The sequence below is a fragment of the Lontra canadensis genome, unplaced genomic scaffold (assembly GCF_010015895.1).
Source record: "Lontra canadensis isolate GAN:19392208 unplaced genomic scaffold, GSC_riverotter_1.0 scaffold30, whole genome shotgun sequence".
NCBI classification, from domain to species: domain Eukaryota; kingdom Metazoa; phylum Chordata; class Mammalia; order Carnivora; family Mustelidae; genus Lontra; species Lontra canadensis.
This window is the reverse complement of record NW_022631024.1, coordinates 16,620,705-16,642,721: the sequence shown is the minus strand read 5'-3', so window position 1 is coordinate 16,642,721 and position 22,017 is coordinate 16,620,705. Positions and strand designations below refer to the sequence as shown.

At 50.4% G+C, this 22,017-nt stretch overlaps 1 protein-coding gene across 13 annotated transcripts in view; it reads left to right on the top strand.

Moving 5' to 3' along the window:
* Positions 1-22,017, top strand: part of RAPGEF1 (Rap guanine nucleotide exchange factor 1) — a 132,300-nt gene that overhangs the window by 6,712 nt on the left and 103,571 nt on the right. For 3 of the 13 annotated variants that reach the window (XM_032866121.1, XM_032866118.1, XM_032866116.1), the window contains exon 1: positions 16,159-16,495. The exons of 5 other annotated variants lie outside the window; for them this stretch is intronic. In XM_032866121.1, the coding sequence (XP_032722012.1) occupies positions 16,432-16,495 (64 nt within the window). In that variant the 5' untranslated portion in view covers positions 16,159-16,431. Of the gene's footprint in view, positions 1-16,158; positions 16,496-22,017 lie in introns of those variants that run through there. 5 more of the 13 variants (XM_032866123.1, XM_032866120.1, XM_032866127.1 and 2 more) reach the window with 3 other exon arrangements.

Genomic DNA, 22,017 nt, shown 5'->3' with positions numbered 1-22,017 from the left:
GAGTTGAGGTGATACTATCCTAGAATGAACGTAGGTCTCTGATTCCAAGTCTCAGAAGTAATCTTTTTTTTTTTTTTTAAGATTTTATTTTTAAATCATCTCTACACCCACTGTGGGGCTCGAACTCAACCCCGAGATCAGGAGTCACACACTCCACCAGCTGAGCCAGCCCGGCGCCCCAAAATTACTTTTAAGTGGAGCTTCTTCTGGGCTTTGAGTTGCCAGTTAGGATGTTTCTTGGGGAATTTGTAGGACCAGTAATCCGGCAGGGGTCTGCTGATAGTTGGGGGTTTGTGCTAACCATATGCGTTGATGGCTGTTTAACTGTAGTTTCCTGAGAGCTGTCATGGTGGAGCTGAGATCAGGGTCCCAGAACACTGTTGAGAAAGCTCTGGTGTGTGGCGAGAGACCGAGCCACACTCGGCTCTGACTCCTAGACGCGGGTCTGCGGGACACACGGGGCCAAGGTGCTCTCCGGCAGTGTGCACACCGACCCATCGCGACTCCCTCTTCCATTTACCGGCCACTGGTTTATGCGGGTCCTGCTCAGCCTGCTGCCCACGGCCAGGCCGCCGTCAGAGGCTCTGTGCCTGCTTGTTTTTTCCACTTGGCCTCTGCATGTTATCTAGGACAGGCCGCCCGCACCACCAGCTCTGTTTACCGAGCATGCTCCCTGAGGGGGAGAGGAGGTGGGCTGGCGGGGTTGTCCCGCTCCCATAGCTCCTTTGTCATGGGGCTTCGGCCGAGTCTCTCATGCCCTCTCCTCCTCCTCTGTGGGCAAAGGTGTAGTGGAGAGACTTGCCTGCCGGACTGGAAGTCTGCTATCCGATGGCCACCGTTCCTCTTTCTCCGCATGGTTTTTTTCCAGGCTGTGGTTCAGAAGACGGTGATGGTTCTCTGAACCAGAGCCCTGGCTGGCGGTCCGGATGCGTCTTCCTAAAATACGGGGACTGCCTCTCAGCAGCTTAGACCCTCCGTTCTCAAAGGTTCCTCACCGGTGACCTTTCTCCTTGCTTTTCACTCGCTTGCTGGCCCCACAGTCCTTTTACTGCAAATTAAGTTTTGTGATCAGGAGACTGCCCCACTTTTAAAGCATAGAAGACACGGAGGTGTCGAGTGCCGGGTGGTGTGCGCTGCCTCCCAAGCTGGGAGACGAGGGTGTGGCGTTCAGGCATTTGCTTTCTGGCTTTTCAAAAATGTGTGCCATCGGCGTGGACTTGAGAAATGCGGCCGTGAGCCGCACGCCCTAGAGCTGAGGATGGCAGCCCGCCCGTGGCCTCCCGACGCCGCCTGCCTCGCGGAGAAGGCCCGTGCGGATGTGCCACGGGGAGAGACACGGCAGAAGCCCGCTGGACCGTGGGACGGGACGGGTCCCAAGTGCCACGTAGTTGGCCCCAAACAGGCAAACAGAAACAGCAGAACGTCTGTTTGGTGGCAGTGGTTGTGCTTTTACTGCTGGTTCTGGACGCTCACGTGTGCCCTGTCCTTCACGTGGCTGCTTGTGCATGGGGAGATGGGGGACTGTACGTGGGTCGTGGACGGGCTGCCCTCAGCTCCTCCTCTCGGGGATGAACGCGGGTGACAGCAGCCGCTCACGTTCACTGCGCACTTACCGCGATGCTGGTCCCGGGCTCTGTGCTGCGTGTGTTATACGCTCGGTCTCATTTATCCACACGGAGGACACTGAGACACACAGAGCTCTCCTTTCATGTGTGGGGTCCAGAGGTGGAGAACAGCTGAGATTTGGCCCAGGTCCCATGCAGAGTGGGGGCCGCGGTGGGACCTTAGCCCACAGGACTGCTTCCCATTTATCTGTGTTTTCATTGGCTGTGGGGGGACACGATTCTCCTGACTGCTGTGACTTGGGTAGAAATGAACCTCCACGTTTCCAGGGACCCCTGTGCTGCTGAGCCAGTCACTGCGCCAGTAGGGCCGCTAGATAAGGCTGGCGGGGATGCTGGAGGAGGCAGCGGTTCCCGGCTTCCATGCTCCAGCTCCCAAGGGGGCTGGGTAGCCCGGCTTCATGCGGGGTGACCTGGGACAGCTGGTTTACTCTTCCCGAGCCTCTGGCGCCCCTGATGTAACCTGATTGGGCAGGTGAACCCAGCTGAGAACAGTTTCCAGTGCTGATGCCATGTGGGCCCCGTCTGCACTGTAAAGGGGGGAGTTGGACATATTGGGTTGTTTTGTCAGTTTTTAGCAATACTGATAACTGTGGGGCACTTAACTGTCATCACAATAAAAGTTTCATAACCCTTTGTAGCTTTCAGAACACTTCTGGAGACATGAAGGTTTTTTGTTTGTTTGCTGTTGTTTGGGGTTTTGTTGTTTATTTGGTTACGATAGAGTTCTGGAGTCCCTCGTTGTTCTCTGTGGAAGAGGACAGCAGCCCGCAGCTGCTGGGTACTCCTGTGTGCGGGGCACTGTGCTAAGATCTCTACCTTCAGAGAGCGTGTGGGCTTATTATTCTGTTCTTACAAAGAGCAGAATGGCAGGTATCGTGTCCATTCGCCAGTTGAAGAAAGGGAGGCGGCAGGGCGAGAAGTGACTGGCTGAGGTCACGTGCTGAGTGACAGGCTGAGCGGGTTGGGGACTCTGGGTTTCTCACACTGCTTGTCTTCCCCTCCTCCTCTGCATGTGCTCCGTGGACCTGGGCTTTAGTGTGGGTCCTCTCCAAGGCCACCAGGAGGCTGGCGTGGAGCCACCCTCCGTGACTTTTGTTTGGCGTCCCCTGGGGCTTTCCAGCCTCTCTGAGGACCGTGAAGGTGTGTCGGCATCTGTCTGCAGGGTTTTGAAGCAGCTTCTGGTTTCTCAGAGGTGACTTAAAAAGTGAATTTGCAAAAAAGATTGTACGGGAATCTGCTTTGGATGTGAGCAGTGGGGACAGCCCCTTACTTAAAACAGCTCCAGCCGCCCGCCTCCCACCCACCTGCCGTCCGCCCATCTCGGCATCAATGGCTCACGGGTACCAAGTTGTTGGCCGGGGCAGTGCAGGGTACTGAGAAGATCAGAGACATCTGTGCCCGTAGGGGGTTGACAGTCGGGCCGCCCCCTGTGCTGTGTGCAGGAGACTTTTGATTTAGGCTTTCGTACTTGTTGGAAGCAGTGTGGGCCTGGGCCAGAGGTTGGAAGACCTGCCTCGTGGGCCCTGGCTCTGCATGCCAGCCCCAATCGGTGCACCTCTGAGCTCTCAGGCTCCCCACCTGCAGAGAGAGAGGCTGGACTCAGTATGGAAGGGTGGTGGGGGCCTGGGCCTCCCGGTCCCACACCTGCAGGTTGGCATCTAGCTCTCCCGTAGGGCCGTGGTGGGATCTTAGACAGTCACGTTGCCTGTGTAAGTCTCCGTTCCGTCATCTGTAAAATGAAGACAGTCATCAACACGCCTGCCTTACGGTCTTGAGGGAGGATTAGATGAGCTGATGGACGTAAAGCCTGTTAACAGAGTCTTGACCCGTAAGTGCTCGAGAACATTAGCTTTTGTTCTACCCTAATAGCTCCTTGTGTTCTACAATGATAGTTTCTTTGAAAAAGGTCAGATGTAAGTGAAATTCAGACCTCCACGTTCACAGAAGAAGGGGAGGTCTTTGGCTGTTGAGGTATTTCCTCCTAGGGTTTCTTTCTCTCTCTCTCTCTTTTTTTGTAACATTTGAGAAAGCTGAATTCCAGGGAATAGTTTTCATAACTAAGGAATAAACCTCCAAAAAGGTCATTCAAGGAGGAATAGATGGGGTTTCATTTCAGCCGCACGTGGCCCCAGCACATGTGGGTAGATTGAGGAAGATCCTGGTAATGTTCCTGCCTCTGTCTAGAAGGAACAGCCCAGCGTTAGGGGTGGCCGCTTGTCTTGGGGTCAGAGCCCAGCTAATGACCTGCAGGTGTAGCTTTGCTTCATCCCAACCCCGCCTCAGTTTCTTCTTGCAGGGGTGACGCTCAGGGGTCCCTAAACCGTCTTCGTTCAGCTCTGAAGGTGAAATGGTCACGGTGTGGTGCTCTTCTCTTGTGCCAGTTAAAATGCCACACGCCGTTCAAGGTCCTCTTGTACAAGTCACTTGCAAATTGTGCCAAATGCCGCAAGCAGGTGGTTTCATACCCTTTATTTTTCCTCCTTGATAAATTTTCGCAATGAGGATGAATTGAGAAATCCTCGTGTATTGTTCTGAGTCCTCCCTCCCCCGTGCTCCCCTGGGCGCCTGTGACAGATGAGAGGGAATGTGTGTCGTCTCTGTGCAGGTTTGTCAGCACAGCTCGCTCCCAGCACAGGGCTGTTTACAAAGAGCCCAGAGACCAGTCAACCCTTTTCACTTTCTTTAGTCACTGGGTCCTGGAGCTACAGGACCTCTCACTTAATTAGCATAACCACACTAATTTGTGCTCCTGCCCCAGCTTGTCAGGAGTGACTTACAAATATTAATTCTCTGAGCTCATCAGAAAACCAAAGGCACAGATCAAAAGCATGGTTTCTTGCATGATCTGTCCTTGTTTTTTCTGTTCATTGGGAGCTATCTCTATTAATTACCTTAAATGTGCAAGGTTGTAGAATGCAGTTTTTAGATTTGACCAAGATAGTAATTGGGCTGGGGACCTGAACCACATTTTAGCCCTGTGTCGCCGGGAAGCCCCAAGTTCCCTGGCTCCAACTTGGCAGGTGAAATGCACCTACCAGTGAGGAAATTGTGTGACTGAAACCTCCGTGGGGAGCTCATCACTAGGAACGCCTGGAACTGTGGCATCTTTGGGCAATGGAGAGAGAACTGGCCCAAGTGTGTGGCAGTGCCACGGGCCTGTTGTGCCCTGTGGGGCAAGCCGCCATCCCTTCCTGGACCTTGGAAATGGAGCGGTGATTCCCCAGTTTTTTAAGACCAGTAAGTCCTACTAAGGATCTGGCGGAAGGTCTGTAGGCCCGGTTCCTGGGGCAAAAGATTCATGTACGTGCGGACACGGTTCTGCCCGCGCTAACTTGCTGCCACTGGAGGAGCAATCATAGCCGGCAGCTGCTCCCCGCCTTGGAGAGCTCACGTGGGGTCTCATGTGTCCAGCGTAATCAGGGCTTAGTTCCTCTGGGGCGGTCAGACCTGGGTTCAGGTGACCATTAATAATGACGCAGTCCCGGGGGTTTGTGGGGGTTCCGTGAGATGGTGCCTGTAAGCTGCTTCAGCATAACATCTGTGTGGGTAGAAGGGCAAACCCTTTTTGCCTTCTGCATGACAAATTCTTAATTTACATGCAGTAAAATGGGCCTTCTTTTAAAGGGGGTACAGTTTGCCAAGTTCCACCTCTCCTCTCCGTCTGTGTAACCACCGCCACGGTCACAGTTGAGACTGGTTCCATCTTGCTGTCCTCTGGTCAGACCCTTCCCCCGACCCCTGACCGCCAGCGACCATCAGTCTGTTTTCCATCTGTATAGTTTTATTGGTGTTTTTTAAGATTTTATTTATTTGTTGGACACAGAGAGCACAAACAGGGGGAGCAGTAGGCAGAGGGAGAGGGAGGAGCAGCCTTCCTGACGAGCAAGGAGCCTGATGTGGGCCTCGGTCCCGGGACCCCGGAATCATGACCCTAGCTGAAAGCAGCCACCCAACTGACAGAGCCTGAGGTTTTGTCGTTTCTAGAGTGTTACATGGTATGTAACTTTGGAGATCAGCTTCTTTTACTCAGTGTAGTGCCTTTGAGATTCATGAAGTTGTTTTCCTCAGTTTATTCCTTTTTATGGCTGAGTAGTATTCCATTGAATGCCCGCGGTCAGTGTTTATCTACTTAGAATTTGACCTTGATTAACTAGCTCTGTTTTCTGAAAACAGATAAAGATGACATTTGACCCACAAAAATCAAGCAACCCAATTAAAAAACTTGAGTAGACCTCTCCAAAGAAGACACACGAATGGCCAATAAGCACTTGAAAAGGTGCTCAACATCATCAATCATGAGGGACCTGTAGACCAAAACCACAGATACCATCTCACACCCACTTTCAAAAGAAAAAAAAAGCAAACAGGAAATAACAAGTGCTGGTGAGGATGTGTAGAAACTGGAGCCGTTGGGGTGGGCCGCCGTCCTTCCACACGCACAGCTCCGGAGGCGGACCTCTGACCCTGGCTCCGGGACTCAGTGAGACCCCTCCTACCTCAGGTCCAAGGCACCCTGGCACTCCAGCTTTTGTCCTCCGTGGGGCATTGTGGCCGCAGAGATGACAGAGACCACACGGAGAGGGGAGGGCTCTGAGACAGCATGGAGGAGAGGTAGGGACCCAGTTACCAACAAGAACCTAGTGAACCCATCCCAGCTGAGGGACAGTCACTGAGGAAAGAAGCCGTCTGGCTTGTTCCATCCATCTGAGTGGTTCTTCCTTACCCAGAATAGAGTTTATATTGGACATCTCTGTGTGCAACTCCAGATCCTGTCAGGCTTCCCTGTCGTCTAATCTGGCCATTGCTCCCCAGATCAGTTCTGCCTGGGGGCCAGCCAGCTGCGCACGGTGCTCCCTAGGCGCCTCTCCCGGGCTTCTCTTTACTGCTGCAGCGTGCGAGACCATAGAACTCTGCCCAGCATACAATACCTGGAAGTGCCAGGGACTTAAAACTCTTTGAGGCAAACTTTGACCAGCGGAGATGAGCACCAGTGGACAGCTTGCCTTCTCTTCCATCCTCTCAGATCAAAAATCTGAAGACAGAGTATCTGCAACTTCTCAGAAGGGCTGTGGGATTAAGGAACAGATTTTTTTTTTTTTAAGTGGAGCCCAATGGGAGGGAGGGACTTGAACTCACAACCCTGAGATCAAGACCTGAGCTGAGATCCAGAGTTGGATACTTAACCGACTGAGCCACCCAGGCGCCCCAGGAACAGATCTTTGATCTCCTCCTTCTGCTTCCCTGCGCCTCTTTCCTGCCCCGAGATCACACTCTTCCACGCTTCAGTAGTGTGTGTGTGTTAAAGAAAGAAAGATACTGGAACCATCGTGCACTATTGGTGGGAATGTAAAATGGTACAGTTGCTATGGAAAACAGTATGGCAATTCCTCAAGAAATTAAAAATAGAATTACCATATGATCCAACAGTTCTACTTCTGAGTATGTAGCCAAAAGAAATAAAAGCAGGATCTCAAAAAGACATTCGTACACCCAGGTTCACAGCAGCCAAAGGTGGAAGCAGTGCAGGTGTCCCCTGATGGATAAATAGATAAAGTGTGGTGTGTGCGCACCAGGCAACATTATCCAGCCTTAGGAAGGAAAGTCTGACACGTTTCGTCACAAATGAACCTTGAGGACATTTTGGCCAGGTGAAATATGCCAGTCACAAAAGGACAAATTCTGTAGGATTCTACTAGTACAAGATACCTAAGAGTAATCAAAATCACAAGGAAGTGGAATGGTGGTTGCAGGGGCTGGGGGAAGGGAGAATGGGGAATTACAGGTTAACAATGTTTAAGTTCAGTTTTGTAAGACAAAAAGAATGATGTGGCTGGATGGTGGTGAGAGTATGCAAGAGTGTGATTATACTTATTATCATTGAACTGTGCACTTAAAAATGGTTAAGAAGGGGGAGTGCCTGGGTGGCTCAGTCATTAAGCATCTGCCTTCAGCTCAGGTCCTGATCCCAATGGGATGGAGTCCCGAGTCCCTCATCGGGCTCCCTGCTTGGCAGGAAGCCTGCTTGTCCTCTTCCTCTGCCTGCTGCTCCCCCTGCTGTACGCTCACCCATACACACACACACACACACACACACACTCTCTCTCTCTCTCTCTCTCTCTCCATTAAATAAATAAATTAAATCTTTTTTTTTTTTTTAAGATTTTATTTATTTGACAGAGACCACAAGTAGGCAGAGACAGGCAGAGAGAGAGGAGGACGCAGGCTCCCCACTGAGCAGAGAGCCCGATGCGGGGCTCGATCCCAGGATCCCGGGATCATGACCTGAGCTGAAGGCAGAGGCTTTAACCCACTGAGCCACCCAGGCGCCCCAATAAATTAAATCTTTAAAAAGATGGTTAAGATGGTAAATTTCATGTTGTGTGTAATTTTGCCACAATTTATAAAAAATTACCATGGTTAACATATTTCTCAGTATTTATTTACATAATCATTTAGTCTTAAATGTCTTTTTAAATTAAGATGTTAAAACCACTATGGTGTATGACAGCTGTATTACGGGGGCACAGTGCTCATGGTAAAAATGACTTCTTGTTTAATTAATCGCATCTGAGCTGGGAGAAACTAGAAATAGTCTGGAACACTGGTGGGACGCCATACTTCGGGCTGCCCTGAGCACAGCGACTCCTGTGACCTGGGTATGTCCCTTGAGGAGACCTGTGTGACTATGAGATGTTGGTTCCTATGGGGCAGGCGGCTTTTAAGCTGAGCTGGGTCCTGTACCACCGAATGTGGGTCTTGTTGCCTTGCACCTGCGTCTGTCAGCTGTGCTGGGCTCCTTCAGGGACCCTCACAGACAGTCCTGTCCAGTGCTGTCCGGGCACCTTCTGTTCCCGCCCCGTATCTGTCTGAGTTGACCACTGCCGAGAGCGGCCGGCAGAAACCCAGGGAGCCTGAACGTCCGCTGGGGCCCCGGAGCCTGGCGGGTGCCGTAGACCAGCACGTGGCGAGTGCTTAGCGCATGTCAGCCCTTAATGAAGACTCTCACTGCCCGTGGCTTCCATCCCAGGCTGCCTGGTTACCACTGTCGCCGCATACTCTGAGCTGACAACACCGACGGCGTTCACTCCACCACCGTTTGGCAGGATTCCAGGCTCTTGGCCCCTTTCAAGAGAAGGTAGCACTGACCTGAAAGGGAGGGGAGGGTAATCTGTGGAGAAGCAAGGTCAGGGCTTTCTTCAAGAATTTTCAGGCCAGGCAGACTCTGTTAGATGAAACAGGGCATCCATTTGGGAGCTGCCCCCTTGAGTTGCTACGACAGGGTCTCTGGTGAGTATCAGTAACGTGTCTCTGTGAATCTGGGTTGATGGGCCATTACTGTGTTGTTTGGATCCTGTGGCACCAACACGTGTAAGATATATTATTCATTTAATAACACTTCTGAGGGAAACGAAAACTCCATCAGCAAGGTAGATTATGAAAGAGCACACCCTGGTTTCGGAAGTTAAATTGGGAAGAGATACACATCTGAGATTCAGGGAAATACAATGGGAAGCATTCATTCATTCTTTCAGCTGGTTTCTTGAGCACCTACTGTCTGCCGCCTGTAGTGATCGATGCCGGGGAATGGTGATGGTAGGCCAGGCCTCTTGCTCTCATGGAGCTCCCTGCATCTGGTCTAGCCTTCGCTCGAAGAGGCAGACTCTGCAGCTAATAAATGTAGCTCTATTCTCGGCTCACGGTTAGCTGTCTGGACACCGGAGGAAAATTACTTTGAGGATCGCTGTGCTCATGTGGACTGTGACAGATGGGGTGACGATCACGCATTCCGGCTTACACCTGCTGTCCTGGCACAGTTATTTATAGCACCCTCCCTCTCACTCCCCAAAGTGTCCTGGTTTGGATGGGAAAACACTGAGGGAGGCCTCATTTACAACTGCTGAGCTCCACATTTGTGTTGGAGAGGGTCTTGGTTTGCAGTGAGAGAACTATTTCAAAACTAGGGTCTGTTCCAACACAGGATCAAGCCCAGAGAAGCCACAGGAGGGTCAGCTGAATTTGGTTTGGGTCCCATTCTCCCTGTGGACATCTGCCACTTCATATGTTCCAGTCACTCAACTCATGGAAGCATCAAAATCTGGGACAATTTGGTTTAAAAAACAATAAACATGTACATACAACAATCAGAATGTGTTTTCCTTATGAAAATTAGGTTAACCAGATCTTAAATTCATATTCTTTGGAATGGCTAGAAGGGATATTAGTGTTTGTATCAGGCCTTACAGAAAAAGTTGAAAAATAATTATGTAGCAACACTAGTCTAGGTTGAGTTGGAAATTTTGTTTTCTGTGTTGTTATAGAAAGGAGTATGGGGATTGAATTTTTACAAGAAGTTTCATTTTTATTCCAGTAATAGATTTGACGTTTAAAGAAAATAGTTGGAAAGACCGGAAGCTTTGCGTTCGTGGTAAATTGGTAACCCGAAGCCTGTCGTGTTAGTGGGCACTGATCACAGAATCCTCCGGGGCCAGGTGGTCCCTGCCTGAGGACCTAGGAGTCCCCCAAAATGCTGCCCACCTTTCCTAGTGGGTCTGAGAGTTTGGCACCTGAAAGTGCTGGGCTCGAGCCCCCAGAGTCTGATTTGCTAGGTCTTGAGTTGGGCTGAGAGTTAGCATTCTAACCTGTTCCGCGGTGATAATGCTCTCTCCGGAAGGGTGGGCAAGCAGGGGACGGCCTCTGGGATCACTGGTTACGGCCACGTATGGAGAAGACAGAATGGGTCTCAGGAATTTGGACTAAAATAGGAGGGGCATGAGGAGGTCAGAGAGAACGTCTGGGCATTGATGCCAGGAGCTGCACTGCGCGTGCGTTTAGCCATCTTTTTTTTTTTTTTTTTTAAGATTTTATTTATTTGACAGACGGAGATCACAGAGCAGCAGGCAGAGAGAGAGGAGGAAGCAGGCTCCCCGCTGAGCAGAGAGCCCGATGCGGGGCTCGATCCCAGGACCCTGGGGTCATGACCTGAGCTGAAGGCGGAGGCTTTAACCCACTGAGCCACCCAGGCACCCTGCGTTTAACCATCTTGATGGCTCTGCTGGGAGGCAGTAGTGGCCTCCTGATACAGACGAGCAGCTGAGGCCCAGAAAGGTCTATGGGGCTTGCCTGGCTGGCATGTGGGAGAGTTGGGCTGAAGCCACTGCTCGGTAACAAAACCCTCGCAAAACAAGTAAGGGTCAACGGCATCAGAGAGCGAAGACGGTTCTGGTAATACGAACGTGGTGAACAGCAAGAGAAGGACCAGGTTGACACCAGCTTCTGCTTGGCAGTCCGTGCTTTTGTCCTCTGTATTAGGAGCTAATTAGCTCTGACAAGATGGTGAGAAGGTTGGCAGTGATGAAGAAACTGATGAATCTCACGCTACGTGGATATGGTGCCTCAGAATACTCGCTCATTAATTAGGTTGATATATTAGTCATCATTAGCAAGACGCTTTAAAACTACACATCTGGAACTTGAAGACCAAATCTAAAAATTTAAATGATGTTTGGAGTCCCCCAGCATTCAGTTTAGGGCTTGAACCCAGGGCGGTAGATATTTCCAAGCTGCTCCTGAATAGTCTCACTGTACGCGCGCGTCCTAGTAACGGGAAGACACGCCCATCTCAGTCCCCCTTTCCTGGCCCCTCTCTTCCAGAATCAGTTTGGAATGTTCTAGGGCTGAGTCCTCCGATTTCTTTCTCAGCAGTCTTAGGCCCATGTCTTTAAATGCCATCTAAATGCTGGTCGTTTTCCAAAATGCCTATTTCCAGCCCCAAACTCTCCCCTGAACTACAGACTGCCCACTTACCGTCCTCTCAGGTGTCTCACAAGCTCTGAGCTCACGCTTCTCCGCTTTACCCCCTGCCTAACTGGCTCCTCCTGGGGTGCCCGTGACGGTAAATAATGCCCCTTTTGACCTAGTTGTTCAGGCTCAGCCTTCTTGGAGTCATCTCTGACTCCACCCCCAGCCCGCACCCAGGGCATCTGGAAGTCCTCTCGGCTGGCTTTCGATGTACCTACCTCCTCTCTGTGGCTCACTCCGGGCCACCACTGTCTGCCCTGGACCGCTGAGGCCCCTCCTCACTGGCTTCTTGGTTCCCACTCCTGCCTCACAACTGTCCAGCCCTTATTCAGCTGCCGGGGCGCTCCTTAGATCAAATCAAGCATGTTCGCCGTTGTTGAATGACCGCCTCTCGCGTGGGGAGGTCAGCCGTGGTCCTTACCAGGGCCGGTGGCACCCTGTCCTCGGGCCCCCGAGCAGGCTTTGAGCTTTCCTTCAAGTGATCCTGGAATATACCAAGTATGCTTCTGCCTCGGGGCCTTTGCACTAGCTGTTCACGGCCCCGGGTAGTGCGGCGTGCCTCCTGAGAACCCTTGGTCGGCAGCCGTGTCCAAACGTGGCGTCTGTCGTTCGTAGGCTGTGGGCCTTGGAGAGTGGCTCACCCCTCCTCCTCCTAACATCCATTTTCTCATTGGAGAAGTGGAGCCAGTGTTTGGGTCATGGTGCGTTCCTGACGGGAAGCACTTAGACCCTAAGTGCCGAGGAACCCTGGGCTTTTCTTGTGTGTGTGTGTGTGTGTCTGTGCCCCCACTCCTTCCGGCTCTTGTTTGCCTGTCACTCACAGGGGCCTGTCCTACCCCTGGGGGCTGAGGTCGCTCTCCTGTCACTGTGTCCTCAGCCCATCCTTTTCTTTCCTTTCTTTTAATGTGTCGCGTGTGTTTGCTGCCTTTTGGTGCTCTTTTCCCTCTTTGGGAGGTGAGCTCCTGTTTCTCCAGAGCCCAGAGGGCGCCTGGCATATAGCTGAAGCTCACTGGTGTTTGTTGAATGAGTGGTTAAAGGCACGTGTTGGGTGTGGGCTCAGCCGCTCACTGGAGAGGGGTGTGCTTCTGGAAGAGCTCAGAGACCCTGACCAGGGCTGGCTGTCCCGTCCCCTTCCAGCTCCGGGTAGAGGCTGTAGCGAGTCAGCTGCTTAGTCAGGGGGGTGACTCTGTCTCTGGAAGTCAGGAGCTGTTGAGGGCAGGAGGCCACAGATCCGGGAGGGCCGGAGGGAGGGCCGGAAGCCTTTCCGCGGTGAGGGCTTTGCCTCTTCTGCCACTGTCGTGGTCCAAGCAAAGCAGAGTCTATGGGAGCCTGGTGTGGTTGCCCGTTGAGAGTCTGTTGCTTAGCTGGAGAGGAAGGAGGTGAGGGACAGTGTCGGCAAGCAGGAGTGGGTTTGGGCGTGGAATTGAGTCCTTGGCCAAAGTAAAAGCCCCAGAGTGGGGAATGTCAAAGGTGGGAAAGGTCATTTGGGGGCCAGACTCCACAAGGCCTCGAATGCCAGTCCATGCACTTGAGAATTCTGGGACGCATCAAGAGTTTCAGAAGTGTTCCCCATACATAGTTAGACTTTTCCCAAGTACTCCGTATATCATGAAATAAGTGGCAGAGAGGAAAAATACTGTTGTTCAGTTAAAAAAATAGTTTGTCTCAATTTCCAGCAGAATTATAGAATTAGGGGTGTGGGCTTTTTGCCTTTCATGTCCTGTGGGCTAGATTTTATCCCCGGCCCAGTCCTGACTTTGAAGAACAACAAAAGAACAGCTTCTTGAGAAGGCCAGGTGCTGGTTTAGCAGTCAGGGGTCTGCCGTGATGGCCCTTCCTGTGGTTACCCAGTGGGCCCCGCTGAGCTCCTCAGAACCCACGCGGCTGTCTCATGAGGATGCCTTGGAAGCAGGGGTTCTGACCTCTTGTATTTTGCAGGTTAGGTTAGACCTGAAGAAAGGTGGAGCAGCCAACTTTACAGTTCATTTCTGTGGAGTGTCTCTTCCAGGCCTGCTGGGGCAGAAACAAAGCAGCCTTGTTTTGGATACAGTATCAATATTCAGTGAGGGTTGGTACTTTGTCATTGTCGACACACCACTGCCAGAAATAAGACAGTGGCTCGATGTGGAAAAGCACCAGACTGGGAGTCTGTGATTTGGTTCTTTGCCTGTCTGTGGAAACCTTGGGGAAGTATCTCCCTCTGTGGATCTCAGTTTCCTCATTTTGGAATGTGAGGGTTGGACTGACTGTGTGCTTCTTAACCTTCGGAAGTCTTTTTGTTTTTGAGAAACAGAAAGAGAGCACGAGGGGGTTTGGGGCGGGAGGAAGAGAGATCCAAGTTGACTGTCTGCTGAGCACAGAGCCTAAAGCAGGGCTCCATCTCAGCACCCTGGCATCACGACCTGAGCCAAAACCAAGAGTCTCACGCTTAACTGACTCTACCACCCAGATGCCCCTTAACCTTTGGGACTCGTTGAGACTTTGATGAAATCTGTGGACTGTTCTTCCCCCAAACTGAGCACTCACGGTTTGGCCAACACTTTAGGGATACCCTGAAGCTCATGAGATGACTTATAAGACCCTGCCCCAGCTGGCCCCCACTTCTGCCTCCCCACGTTGGTCTACTTCCACCTACGGTAGGGCCTTTGCACATGCCGCTGTACGCAAAACACTCTTCACGCCTTTGCTTGGGCATGTCCTGCTGATCCTCTGAGTCTCACCCTTCCCTGACCTCCCAGATTAGATTAGGTTGCCCGGCTAGACGTGTTTCCCTTACCCTGAACTTCTCAGCACTGATCACAGTGGTAACTAAGTGGGCCCTAGCACGTGTATCTGGCTCTCCCTAAGTTCGGTGTTGGTAATTACTGGGTGAGTCCCTGAGGTCCCTCTGGCCGTGACTGATCTGTGACTATGTGAATGTGTCAAAAGAAAATACCAATCTGTGCTTCCTATGACACACAGCACAAGATGTGCCTGTGCCGTGGATGGTTTCCTCTGGGGCTGGGCGGGGAAGGACTTCAAAGTGGAGCCGAGAGGGCTCAGATGCCTGGCTCCCAGACTTTGTGCCTTACTGCTCTGCTGGGCCTGACCTCAGGCTGGTCATTCCCCTTTGTTTATGTCCTAGACTGAGCTGGAACTCCCACTTGGAACCTTCCCACAGTGCTCAGCGCTTCCGCATATTGTTGTATTTTTCTCCAGAGGGGAAGTGACCAACACAGACTTTCCTCCTCACAGACAAAGTCCATGCACAAAGCCTTGCATTAGCTGGTGGGCACCTGCCTCTGCCTCCTTGCCGCTTGGGGGAGGTGACTGTGTACAGTACAGCAGTCCCTTGCTTTTCCCATGATTTCCCTCAAGAAGTGATCAGTGCCCTGCGGACTCCCCGACTAGGGTCCCTTCTGAACCAGTATGTTGTGTTCGGAGGGGAGTCTCATTCAGAACTTTGGTGGTCACAGTATTACCTCCCTGGTTTAGGCCACTTTCCACAGTCGAAATGTGACTCTGCTGGTACAGATCTTGTAAATGAAACTTTATTTGCACTAAAGGAATGAGTTGTTTGCCAGAATATTGCAGCAGTTCTTACCCTGATAAGGAAAAAAAAAAAATCCCTTGTGAGGGTAAGTAGTTTTTCTTCAACATATCTAGGGCTGGATGTTTACAGATAATAAAATAATAAAACCATCAAGAGTAGCTATTCTTTAAGAATGTCTGCTGTGTGCCGGGCACTTCTTCAATACCCTGTTTAACCTTTAACCTGTCCTCTGAAGCCGGCGGCATAATTGTACACGTTACATAAGTGAATAAAATGAAGTCCAGAGAGGTTAAGTTCTTGTCCCAAAGTTGCCCAGCTGGGAAGTGCCTGCTGAGATTCAGATCAGGTCAGCTTCCCTCCAGGGCCGGCACCTTTCCCCTGCTCTCCCACCTTCTCCTGTCATGAGGAAATGGGTGGTGGCTTTCCTAGCCAGGGATAAACATGGAGCTAGAGCCAGCTGTCTCACCAGCTGGGTGGCCTTGATTCCCTCCCCACCATGGGTGGAATAGGGGAGGAGTTTGGGGGGCCTTGTCCTTCTGTGAGTGATCTGGGCTTGTGGTAGTGATACTTCAAGGAGGAACTGGTAACATGTGGCCAAGTAGGGTCCGCAGCATCCTTGAAGCACTCGTGCGAGTCATGGCACATGTCAAATCGGCCATGCGGTGAGCATCCTACGTCGGATGGCGTTTCATTGTCGATTCAGGTCATCTGGAAGAGTCCCAGGTTGCCTCCCTAATGTGTGGCCTGGAGATGGGTCCCCTACTACATTCCTAACTGTGCTTTCATGAGAAAGTGCAACTCAAATTAGAAACAGTTGATTGACCATTGAACCTTACAAATGACCTAGAAATTTACTTGAGAGAACACCGTTGAGGTAAGGACCCTGTGATTTAGCTGCTTCTCAAGGAATCATGGCCTCCCAAAATGATTCAAATGTAAACTTTTTGGAGGTAGGTAAAGATAAGTGGACTAGCCTGTTCTTAAGAACTCCTCACTAAATCTTGGGAAATGTTTCTCATGGCACACCCCGAACTGGTCCATTTCATAGCTTTCAGCTCTCTGACCACCTGATTCCCCACTCCTCCCCCAAGGAAAGGCAGCACTGAAAGTGTTTGGAAATGCAGTTCACTCTCAGGCGGCCGCTGTGCGGATGAGTAACAGTGTCAGAGGAAGGCAAAGGAAGAGCTTCCTAATATAGACGGTCGGCCGGACCGGGACGGAGACCCACCCGAAGGGCGATAACAAGCCTTTTCTTCTGGCTTCCTCTCTGGGAGTGAAGGGAGTTTGGAAGGCAGGAGGCAAGGGCCTCTGTGAGCAGAATTCAGGTTTTTCTTGGAGGCGTTGGCCAGGGCTTGCTGCTGCTTGGTGATTGGGATGTGGGAGAGATGAAGCCCCTTTCAGCCGGTGCTGCAGTCCTTACTCTGTTCAGTGAAGACACGTAGGCTCAGAAGGGGCCTTTGAGCTCCTGATTTTAGAATGGGCAATGCTGCTGAGAAACAGAAGCCCCGGAAACGAAGCCGTCTGTGCCCCTGGAAGCAAGGTAAGCAGGCCCTGGGCTTCATCTCCAGAAAGAAGGAGGCAGCATTGGGATATTTTGGCTCAGAACTAAAGCTGGAACTGCTTGGGAAACACCTTCCATGCCAGAAAGCTCTGCAGGTCAGCATAGTTTAAAGAAAATGAACAGACAGCTCTCCCAAGGAATAAAATGATTCATATCTCAATGTGATAGCACAGCTTGGCTGAGAATGAAGTGGGGCTGGAGGCTTGTGTTCCGTGCAGCATGTATATGTTGGTTGAAAATTTTAAACTTTAAAAATATCCTAGGGGCTCCAGGGTGGCTCAGTGGGTTAAGCATCTGCCTTTGGCTAAGGTCATGGTCTCAGGGTCCTGGGATTGAGCCCCGCATGGGGCTCTCTGCTCAGCGGGGAGCCTCCTTCCCCGCCCCCCACCTGCCTCTCTGCCTACTTGTGATCTCTCTCCCCGTCAAATAAATAAATAAAATCTTAAAAAAAAAAAAAAAAAGAAAAGAAAAGAAAAAGAAAAAAATATCCCAAATAAAAATTTTGATATCCAGGAGTTTGAATCTTTTTTAACAGTTCGGTGAGAGGATGTTATTAATAGCTTTTAAATATATAGTGTCTTTCCTCCAAAGAATTCAGAGTCCTTTCTGTAAGAAGTCTCATGGTTACCCATCCTGGATGCCCCTGCTGCTGGCCAGCCTCCACCAACACCCGCTCTGTGTCTCCGCAGGGCTGTGTTAGTGTCAGCTCTGGGGAGGAGGACGCCAGTGGGACCCTGGGCACTGCCACGGTGCCCTTGAAACTGGGGGCTCGTCTAACTGTGTCCCAGGGCAGTTTGGTCTTGCCACGCACCTGGCTGCCTTTTTCATGGTCATTAACCCCTCAGACCAGCTGTTGGCCTTGCGGACTTCAGGTCTTGGCTCTTTTACCTCCCCTTGCCACATTTAAAAGTAGAGCTGGCTCTCGGCTGGCAGCCAGACAGTTTGCTTGCAACTGTATATATGAGTGTGTGTTTACGTGGAAAATACAACCTGGAAGAGAACATAAGGAAATGTTAACCGTTGTGGTCTTTTGTGGTCCGGTTACGGGTAATTTATTTTTCTTTTTGAAAGGGAAAAGTAGGTAGGCTGCTAATTCCATGCTAGGTTCCTGTGCCTGTGACTTTCCATCATTCGTTCTTTGTGTCCCATGTTACTGAAACCGGTACTCCCTAGCGGTTTTTGATTGGGTCCTGGTTTGAACAAAACAGTGATAAAGACATTTGGGGACCGTTCAAGGAAATTTGATGTGAACTGGGTAGTAGGTGATAATCTGGGGACTGTTGCTAATTTTATTATGTGCGATAATGGTGATGAGTCATGCAGGAGAATGTCCTTCTTTGGATAGTCACGCTAAAAAGTGTTTAGGGGTGAAGGGTTATACTGTCTGTAATTTTACTCCAAAATGGTTCTGGTGAATGAGTGCATACCTACACACAGAGAAGCAAAATAGGTTAAGTTTAACAAGTAATAGATATATGAGGTTTGTTATACTTTCTTTAATGTATTTTTACTAAAGGAGGAACCATTAGAAAAAATGGTTGCTGGCTGCATCATTCTACTGTCTCCTTCAGAAGAATGGATCTTAGCAGACATGGTTATTTACGGAGGTGGGTCAGGATCCAGCACTCTAATTCAGTGCCACATGGCTGGTATCTCTTGCCACCAATAAGCAAATCGTCGTAAAAATCTGGCAACTCAGAAGCACCACTTATTCTAACAGGCATTTAATGTATTTATTTTCAGGTAGTCTCTGGTTTTCCTTAGAAAAATGTATGAGTTAAAACTTCTTGAAATTTCCATTGGAAGCAGCCGAGTTTACAAACGAAACTAGAGCCAGCGTCTGTGTCTTACTTTGCAGTTTGTGCATGTGTGTTCACTAGTTCCAGCGAGAGGAGCTGTGGGAGCACGGTGAGTGGTAGCCAGCCCTGCAACAGGGTCCGCAGTGAGTTGGGGTAAAAGAAGGAGCAGCTCCCTGCCCTGATTTCCAAGTCCGCATGGATCCCTTTGACCAGGAGAGCGTCTTGGCCCGTGTCACGTCAGGGTTGGTTGGTTGGTTTGTGCAGGGTTAGACCCTGGGAGAGCAGTTTGTCTCCCTGATCCAGAGTCCCGTGGAGCCCTGCCGGGGACCCACAGTAGCAAGGCTGTGCGGCAGTCCTCCATATTATCTGTTTGCCTCTGTCTTTAAGGGTTGTTGATGTTTTAGAAATAGGATTTTAGAGCAGTATTTAGGAATCAGATTTAGTGTATCCCAGACACCACGGTGACCCTGATCTGAGCACATTTTCCATCGTCCACACGCCGGCATGACTGAAATCTCAGTGTGTGACTGATGACTCCAGGCTCCAAGGCAGAACAACATGGTGTCAGTGGCTGCTTTGGGGGCAAGTGAACAGGAAACACATCTTTGTGTGCATTTGATGCAAAGAGCTTAGGCGGCCTCTGACTTCTCCCTCCTGTCTGTTGCCCTGCAGTGGAGGGGGGTTCCGGGAATACAGACTTTAACCAGAGCTGGATATTTGTGATGAGGAGGGTCAAGCCCAGAATACATTCCAAAAGGAAGAAATCATTATCTCCCCGTTAGGTCATTTACACTTCTGTTTCTAGGTTGTGCGCTTGGAAAGTTGAAAAATTTAAGTGACAGAATACTAGTTCGAGAAACATAAATCTTACCACCTCTGCCAGCTGTCTCCCTCAAGAGCATTTTATAACTCTAGAGAAATGTCTCTGTAATGACTTTATTAATTTTTTGTTTTTAAAGATTTTATTTATTTATTTGACAGAGTGACAAGGAGAGGGTGAACACAAGCGGGGGGGAGGGACAGAGGGAGAAGCAGGCTTCCTGCTGAGCAGGGATCCTGACGTGGGGCTCGGGCTCCATCCCACAACCCTGGGATCATGACCTGAGCTGAAGGCAGACGCTTAACATCTGAGCCACCCAGGCACCCCTGTAATGACTTTAAACGGTGTGCAGTGTGCTCTCTCTTACTCTTACTCTTTTCTCATTGCTCTTGGAACCCAGAACATAAGGAGAAAACAGTGCTGCTCTTTTTGGTTTTACAATACCAGGTGCTTGCAGCGGTTGATAAAGGTGTGAGTCATCTGTGATACCATAGGGAGCTCTAGCAGGCCCCCATACCCCCCCAAAAAAAAAGAAGAAGAAGAAGAAAGAAAAGGATGGGAGGTCATCGAAAGCGGTGGCTTCCAGCGTGATCCTGGAAATTGCAGCCAGAGCTCTGCCCCACGCTTGCCGTGGGACCTTGAACACCTGGGTTTTGTAATCCCATTCCCAAACTGCGCCCACCTCCCACGGCTTCTCCAAATGACTGTGTTTTTCTGTGTGATTTCCTTATAGCCCTCACCACAGGCATTTTTTGTTGGTCTATTTATATACTCATGGTTCTGTCTTTCACCCCAGCACAGGGTGTGTTGCTTGTTACCTGGGGCCCTCCGTGAGTGCACTCAGTGACAAAACTCCGTGCTCCCAGGCTGGCTGTGCTACCACAGGTATAAATGAGGTACGGACGGCAGAGCCTGGTTCTGGTGCGTCTTAGGTGCTCAGTAAATGCCAGCTACCAATGCTGGCTGCTGTGTGGTGGTTATGTGGACCTGGAAATGTCCTTTCTTCATCCTTCTCTGCTCCAGGGGGAGACATTGGTGTTGAAAATAGGTACATCTTCCTCTGTTCCGCAGCAGTTCTGAATGTACAAAGAGTAAATCTATTGATGATTATTCACATTTGGAAAAGATTGGTTCACAAAAGCACTTAAATCATAGTGAACATTTAGATGCTGATTCATTGACCCAGACACCTGGTGAAACCTTCCATTTAGAGCGAACTTGAACTCTGAAGACACCTATAATCCTGTCCTCCCAGAGGACTCAGTTCGTTTGTTCTTGTAGAGATTCATTTGGAGGGTTGCTTACAACAGCCGTTTTGGTTCTTGGGAGTAGAACACAGGCAGAAGTTTCCTGGGGAATTAAAAATTGCAGGAGTAATTGTAAATCGGATTATCTCCTCCAGAAATCCCAGCAGCTCGGGGCCACACCAGCCTGGTAAAGGGAAATGTTGATGATTTCCATGTTTGTACACAGTTGGGCGTGAGCACATGAAATTAGCACCCTCCTGGAAGAGCTGATGGGGGCTGCCTGGGGAGAAGGAGATTGGCTCGATGGGGTGGGGGTAGGGAGTCCGGGACTCACATGAATTCCTCCCGTTCCCTGGTCGGTCTGCTGAAGGGGCAAAGGCAGCATTGTTCGGATTCCAGTCGGTGGTGGTGTTGAGACTCGCCCCTGCAAAGCCAGGTGGTGAACAAGCACCCAGGGCTGCTGGATGCCCGTGTGCCAGGGAATTAATACTGATGGCTTCTCTGGCCAAAGCTGAACCCGGCCCACCTCCCACCATCCATTTTCTGGTCTCTAGTCCATGGCTTTGGGGCTCCAGTGGTGTCTGGTGTCAGCCTCTCAGCCAGTACACCAGAAAGCACAAGGGCTGGATGCTGCCCTCAGGCCACCCAGCTCAGTGCCTTTTAGCTGAGCCAGGCAAGCCACATGACTTCGCGTTTCCAAGTCCGTCTCCTGGTCTCTGTGGGAGATTAATAAGAACTGCTTTGAAGGGCTGTTGAGAGAATTAGATGAGATAATACAGCCTTTAGCAGACAGCGAGCACTTAATGAATGATAGTAATTCTTGTTATTATACATCCATGAATGTGGATCATGGGCCTGGCTCTGTTCCAGCCCCAACTCGCCATGTGAGTTTGCCTGATTCTGCCTGTTTCCGTCTCTCAGTGTAAGAGACCACATGTAGCTGATTGCAGAGGTAGGTGCTCGTGAGGTCTGTGAGTCAGTGACCATCTGCACTGGCCAGGGCTGTTCCTGCTACAGCCACTCTGGGGGTTCAGCGTCTGAAGAAAGTATCAGTTATGCTGAGCACCAGGGGCGTGGGGGGATTTTTATGGCGTTGAAGTTCTTTCAAAATGGTTATTGCAGGGCCCACCGTCATTGAATTGTTCCTCCTTTAACTAGGGTATAAAACTAATCAGGACCGTCCATTTTCCGGTTCTGCGCATGGTAGCATTGCCATTGTGATTAGGAGCCCGGGTGCCGGGGTTGAATCTTTGCTGCTCCACTTGCTGGTTGGCTGATCTTGGGTGGGTGAGTTCTTAACTTCCACGCCTCAGTTTTCTCATCTGAAAGTACCTGTAAAGTGCTTAGACAGCTCTTGGTACGTAGTAAGTGTCCCTTAAGTATTTATGATCGGTGTTATTTTTAGGTTAAATACAGAGGAATCACATTTCCTTTTAATTGAAAAGACGGTACATTATTAAAGATTGGGGAAAATGGACAGACGCAAAGAAGAAAATGCATGTTGAGCGTCTAAATCTAAAGGGCCTGAACCGTAGTGAGGGAGTGGAGTTTGCCGCTACTGTGGATCTTCTCCAGGGCTGCACGTGGTGCGCGTCTTTCAGAGTTGGGATCATGTGCAAGTCATTTTTTTAATTT